The following is a 7,176-nucleotide window of genomic DNA, read 5'->3' as shown; positions in this document are numbered from 1 at the left end:
CCCTAATACTTATCTGAGCCCCATCTCGAACCAGCGATGTGCACTAGTGCTTCAGCCACCCGGGACTCTCCCTCCTGATTGGCTGAGACACAGCAGCAATGCCATTGGCTCCCGCTGCTGTCAATCAAAGTCAGTTAGCCTGTTTGCAATGTCTCCCAGCTCAACTTACAACAGTTGGCCCAATCCCTGTGTGCCAGAACAATGGGCTTCTGCTAAGGCACAGGAGTGATGTTATCCACGCCGGCCAGTGAAGATGGCCGAAAACCAGAACACAGAAAAGATGTCGCCAAGGGGCAGGACCCTTGGAGGAAAGGTGAGTATCAACTGCCTTTAGATTCCACCTTGCCAAAGCATATATGAACTGAACCAGCCAAACTTTGATCAGTGTATTGATAACTTTGCCCTGCTGGGCTTGGATTGTTGCCTTAGAGCTGGAAAATCTGTGAGTGTGATACCTTACCTTCTGGATGCAGTGGTGGGATCTGAGAGTGTAATCGTCACACCATCTGCAGCAACATTTAGGCTTCATGTACACTATAGCTCCTAAACTTGAGTTTAGGAGCTTTTGGTGTTTTTTTTTCCAAAGCTCCTAAACTCAACTCCAAGTGTCCAAGTACACATAGGCTTTTAGCAGCATTTAGGAGCTGCCACAGTTAGGGGAGCTTCAACCATCCACTCCTTAACATGGAAGAATTGCATTCATGATATTAGCGTTTTGATCACCGGCCGCAAAATCGCTGTAAAATCATGGCATGATTTTGCTGCGTTTTCCTGCGGCTGGTGGTCAAACTAGGCTATGTGTTCATGAAGACTTACAGAGTTTTATAAAGCCTGGAGTATCCTTCTGGAAACAATCTAAGACCTGGTTCACACCTATGCATGTTTTAGTGCGGTTTCAGTTATGCAGAATTACACTACAGTCCATTTAACATGGTTTCCTATGGGTTACGTTCACATCTATGTATTTTATGGAAAAGGCAAGGGACTTTTTTCTGTTTTTTGGCTCCATAGACTTCAATGGATCAAAAACATGTATTGAAAAATGCAAAATGTACCTGCAATATGCAAACTGCAACCATAGGAGTGAACCAGGCCTAAGTGCCCATCTGCTCCATCCTGGGAGATGCAGACGGAGCAAATTTTGACTGGTTCAGCACGGACCAACCAAATTTCAAGCCACGTATGGGCATGCCTGTTTGACAGAAGTGGAACCTTAGATTGTGAATATGCTTGTTGAAATTTTTTTATCGATCATGGCTGTCGGAATACAATGTCCCAGTGGGGAGGATTCTTATATCCACCTCAATTGTGTGAATGGATGAATCTGTACGTTTTAATTTTTCTTCCTTTGGCCAGCTTAAGAAAAATCGTATAATTCATGAATCATTGTCTGTGTTCATAAACTGTACAACTGTAAAACTCCCAATCAAACAACTCCACAAGCAAAAATGTAAGAGAATCACAAATTAATGAATTGGCGGCACTGAATGGATGTTTTGTTAACATTTTACAAACATTTAGCGACCTTCATCTGTCAATTAGCAAGCTCCAAAAGACTTCTGGGCTAAGTGCTGTAGAGACTAAAGCCAGTCATAGACTGAGCAATTTTCTTTCCTGCAACCACAGGTTTCAAGAAATACACATGAGGAGGAAAGAGGGACAGGGGGACTTTGCTCTAAATCAGGGACAGTCCCTCGAAATCAGGGACAATTGAGAGCTATGGTTATACTGTTCTCAGTTCTCTTTGTGAACTAACAAATCTCCCCCTATTATGAAAGGAGGGTGTTTTGTAGTTCTTTCCCAAGGTGACCACACTGCTTCTCCACAGATAGAGTACGGTGAGTGTTGTCAGCCGAGGACAGGAAGTGTGTTACAGGCAGGATCACCAGGTGGAAATAAAGGATAACAGCATAGGAAAAACGAATGCAGCCATCACATCTAAGACTGGCAATCTTCAATATATGAAATATTTCTTCTTGGGTTTATATACACTTAATTAATGCTTAATAAATGGTCACTTAAGCTTACCAAATGCCCACTGAATATAACGCTCCACAGACACCTGTGTGTGTACTGTAATATATTTTAGAGGTTTTTGGATCTGACAGGCTGGGATTCATCCAATGGTGAATATTGTTGGTGTGTTCTAGACCTGGGATCTGAAACCTACATAACCATCTTATAAGCCACATTCAGATGTAACAAGTGAAAACGAAATATGAAAAAGGAGCAATAAAACAAAATGTTTTAATTAATTATGCATCTGTTGCCCATTTACATGCCTATAGAAAATGTACAGTGTGGGAGGAAGCCAGACAGACGGCTACCGGAGACCTCAAGAGAGGCTGTCGCAAGTAACATTAAGGGCTCATTTACACTTGCTTCAACACACATTAAGGGCTAGTTTACACTTGCTTCAAAACAAGGCTTCGGATAGGCTTTGTTAAAGCTCTCTGAACACTAGTCAAAGCTCCCATCACTAAATAAAATGGTTAGCTTGCAGTCCTGTTTACACCTGCTTTTGCTTTGCTTTGGCTTTGCTTCAAAAACTATACCCCATGTCACTTTAGTTGTGCTTCAAAGCATCTTCAAAGCCTTCATAGAAGTCTATAACAAAGCTCGCTTGAAGCCCCACCAAAGCCTAATCGAAGCCCCATTGAAGCCTCACCAAAGCATCATCTAAGCCTCATCACAGCCCCATCGAAGCCCCACCAAAGCCTCATCAAAGCCTCATCGAAGCACCAAGCAAAAGCAAGGTGTAAACAGGACTGTAAGCTAACCATTTTATTTAGTGACAGGAGCTTTTTTCTGGTGTTTAGAGAGCTTTAACAAAGCACGTCCCAAGCCTTATTTTTAAGCAATTATAAACTAGCCCTTAAGGGAGCTGCGACTCACATGTGATACCCAAGCCACTGGCTGGAGGCAACTGATCTAGACATAGAGACAACCAGACAGCTGGGCGGATTAGGGGGCCGAGACATCTCTGAAATACATTTTATCTTCAATTTAACATCAGAAAAATGATATTACTCAAAATATATTTAAAGTTAGGAGCTGTTAGTCATTTCCCTTCATATTAGTTCTCAGATTGTAGAGTGGCGTTCGCCAGTTAGTGATGTAGATAATCGAAGGACTCACGCCGTAAAAGGCCCACTACATCTCTTTTGCCGTAAGTGAAAGACCCTACATTGGTGGGTGAGTGGATAGGACCGTGGTGGTTGTTGGTTCGGACCAGAAAGTCAGCTAGACGTTGCGTGACGCAGGTCGCCGTGTTGCATTTCCTCTTTTCTATCTGGTTCCTGCGAAGGGGGAAAAAAAAACAGTTTACAAAGAGTTTTTCTACCATTTTCCACCCACTTCATCCCTAACAACTCAGCTATTAGAATAAGGCGTCGCATCCACGGAGAGTCAGACAGTTGTCACGAAACAGCTGACGTGTCAGGAAAGACAAAAGATTTTTAGATAAAGCCACTTAAAGTTCTCCAAAGTTACCTTACTGACTTTACATAGTGTTGCTGAGAGTCAGGGATGAGTGTTTAATTGTTCCGACTCTCAGAGAATTCACTTCAACAAAGAGAAAATTGACATTGCTTCTCCTAAAAATACAATTACTGGTTATTTACCTGATGCTGCTAAATTTCATACATATCAGTCTCTGCCCACAGAAGCTTACAATCTAATCGACATTTTATATTCACACAAAGGTACGTAATTACACAAACTACCTGTAATCATCTCTATAGAGAAGTACGTGGTGGAATAGTCTGCAGAATATATTAATATGTAACTGTCAATTGATTGGTGGAACAAACCATTGCTCTGAAGCTCTTTACAAGGGATATCCTGCAGAATATATCAATATACATCTGTCAGGTGGTAGATCAGACAGAAATGATCTGCAGAATCTGTATTTGTGAGGAGGGATTTGGGGCAAAGCAATGCTCTACAGATCACTAAAAGTATCAGTGATGTGATAGTATGCAGAATATATCAATATGCATCCCAGGGTGGGTAGAGTGATGTTCTGCAGATCGTTGCAGAGGTCAGTGATAAAGGTAAACAAGCAATACCAACATTCTGAAGCTCTTCAATAAAATGATAAAGTTAACTGCAGAATATATCCATATGTATCTGTTAGGAGGCAGATCGGTGACAGCAATGCTCTACAGATCACTAAAAGTGTCAATGATGGAATAATCTGCAGACTATATTAACACAAATCATTAGGGAGTAGATGGGACAGTGCAATGTTTTGCAGATCTCTAGAGAGGTCAGTGATAGAATAATCTGCAAAATAAAGCAATATGTATGTCAAGAGTTTGATGTGTTGGAGCAATGTTCTGCAGATTTCTAGAGATATCATTAATCAAATAATCTGCAGAATATATTAACATGTATCTACCAGGATGGAGATTGGAGGGAGCAATATTCTGCAGATCTCTTAAGAGTTCAGTGAAGGAATAATCTGCAGAATATATTAATATGTATTGGTCAGGAGATAGATGAGATGGAGCAATGTTCTGCAAATCTCTAAAGAAGTTATTGATGGAATAATCAGCAGAATATATCAACATGTATCTACCTGAAAGGAGATGGGATGGAGAAATGTTCTGCAGATCTCGAAAGAGGTCAATGATGCAGGATATATCAATATGTATCTGCCAGAACAGAGATGGGATGGAGCAATGTTCTGTAGATCACTAAAAGCATCAGCTATGGAATATCCTCTCTCTCTCTCTCTCTCTCTCTCTCTCTCTCTCTCTCTCTATATATATATATATATATATTTATATATATATATATATTTATATATATATCTGTAAATGGGATAGTGAAATGGTCTGCAGACCTCTAGAGAGGTCAGTGACAGAATAATCTGTCAGGAGGTGGATGAAATAGAGCAATGTTCTGCAGATCTACAAAGGAGTCAGTAATGGACAAATTCTGTAGAATATATCAATATTAATCAGGAGGTAGATGGGCAGAGCAATGTTCTGCAGATCTCTGAAGGGATCAGTGATGGAATACTCTGCAGAAAACATCAACATTCTGTATATCTGCCAAGATGGAGATGGAGCAATGTTATGCAGATCTCTAAAATCAGTAATGAAAAAAAAACATAAAAACAACTCAATATGTATCTGTCTGGTGGATATGGAATGGAACCCTTTAGAGAGGTCAGTGATGGAATAATCTAAAGAATATATCAATATAAAGGGTAGAGGGGACAGTGCGATGGTTTGAAGATCTCTAGAGAGTTCAGTAATTGAATAATCTAAAGAATATATCAATCTATATCTGTCAGGGGAGAGATGGGATGGAGCGATGTTCTGCAGATCTATAAAGGGCACTGATGGGATAATCTACAGAATGTATCATTATGCATTTCTCAGGAAGTAGATGGGATGGAGCAATGTTCTGCAGATCTCTAAAGAAGTCTCTAATGGAATAGGCTGTAGAATATACCAATAGGTATCTGTCAGGAGGGAGATGTGATGGAACAATGTTTTGCAGATCTCTGAAGAGGTCAGTGATGGAATAAACTGCAGAATATATTAAAACGTATCTGTGAGGAGGGAGAAAGGAAGAAACAATGCCCTGCAGATGTCTGGAGGGGGTAGTGATGGGATAATCTGCAGAATATATCAATATGTATCTGTCAGGAGGAAGATGGGATAGAACAATGTTCTGCAGATCTCTGGAGAGGTCAGTGATGGAATAAACTGGAGAATATATTAAAATGTATCTGTAAGGAGGGAGAAGGGAAGAAGCAATGTTCTGCAGATCTCTACAGGGGGTAGTGATGGGATAATCTGCAGAATATAGATGGGAAAGTTGTGTGGAAAAAGTTATAGAATCTATTAGTTGGTATCTCTCTTGCTATAGATAGAATGAAAGAATGGTCAGTATTTTTGGAGAGATGTGTAGAACTATTAATGTAATAATGAAGGAAACACAAACAATAGATACATATTATGTAATATGTCCACGTGACACAGTGTAATATATATAAAAAATTATCTAAAAATATATATATATATATATATATATATATATATATATATATATATATATATATAAACTATTTGCAGATCTACTCACATACAAATATCTTAAATGTTATCTTTCGTACTTTTGTTCTGAACTTTCCCCACATTCTTAAAATCAGACCAATGTTCCCCCGGAGTAGAGCAAAGCTCCCTACCTCTTCTCTCTGGTGGTCACCAGCGGCGACATCCCATTGGTCGGTGTGATCAGGGTGTGTTTGGTCTGTACTGCAATCGTCCATCCGTTCTCTGACGTCCCGTTGGCAATATCTGAATTTTTCCGTCTAGTTAAGAAAGGAGAGAACATTGTGAGTTTGATTCCAGGAGGAAAGGACCCTGTGTCCTCCTCCCTGCCCTTTCCCAACTGACCTGACCACAGGGGCCGCGTTTGAAATGCTGATGGTGACGGACAAAATAATGAGAAGAGCCATTAGTCTCAGGTGCTTCATTGTCTCCCCTCGACGGGCTGCAGAGAGAAATAATAGGAATTAGAGGCACAACCGTGACAATGAAGGATACGATGCTGCAGAATTCCATGTAACTCTTTGTGTGTCACCGAGAAAAGTGTGAGAACATTCTCAATGTAAAGTATAATATTTAATAGGAAAGAAGGGAAGTGTACAAAGATGGATGAGTAAGGCTCACCTTGATGATGGTACTCCGAGGATGTCCGCAGGAGTGAAATTTTGGTGTCTGGCCAGTACGGGGTCTGGGAATTCCTTACTTCTGGCATCTGTAGAAGTCTTGTGGCTGACGTCTCATCTCCAATTGGCAACCAGCCGGCTGTTTTATACCCCTCACACCTGGGGAATGGCTGACGTCATAAGCCATGGGCCCCTCACCAGCACAGGGCAACAGTCATGTGACTCCCACAGCTCCATTCAACATGCCTGATCTTCCCAAACTATCATTGTGAAAAGATTCAGAGTTCTCTTTACTGTGACAGCTGCTTCTAGTTTATGTACAGCTTCATTAGTGGTGACAGCACTGGTGGGAGGGCAGAGCATTACATCTATTCAACATTATACACAATATTACCTTTTTATTATGTCATAGAAAGCAGATTGAGATTAAATCTATAAATTGTGATATTTTCCAATGTTACCTATTAAGAATTAAGATCTGTGAA

General features: G+C 40.5%; 1 protein-coding gene across 1 annotated transcript; it reads right to left on the bottom strand.

Annotated features, from left to right (window-relative positions):
• Window positions 1–2,228: 2,228 nt before the first annotated feature.
• IAPP (islet amyloid polypeptide) lies at window positions 2,229–6,953 on the bottom strand. The gene is made up of 4 exons (XM_077468681.1): window positions 6,693–6,953; window positions 6,417–6,513; window positions 6,206–6,331; window positions 2,229–3,299 (listed from the first exon to the last, which is right to left on the bottom strand). The coding sequence occupies exons 1-4, from the start codon at window positions 6,778–6,780 to the stop codon at window positions 3,110–3,112; spliced, it is 501 nt and encodes a 166-aa protein (XP_077324807.1). The 5' UTR covers window positions 6,781–6,953; the 3' UTR covers window positions 2,229–3,109.
• Between the last annotated feature and the right edge of the window lie 223 nt (window positions 6,954–7,176).

This window comes from Lithobates pipiens, unplaced genomic scaffold (assembly GCF_037356315.1).
Source record: "Lithobates pipiens isolate NorthernLeopardFrog02 unplaced genomic scaffold, aLitPip1_a1.2 Scaffold_8, whole genome shotgun sequence".
NCBI lineage: Eukaryota > Metazoa > Chordata > Amphibia > Anura > Ranidae > Lithobates > Lithobates pipiens.
Note: the sequence above shows the minus strand (reverse complement) of the source record. Positions and strands in the feature narration are given on the sequence as shown.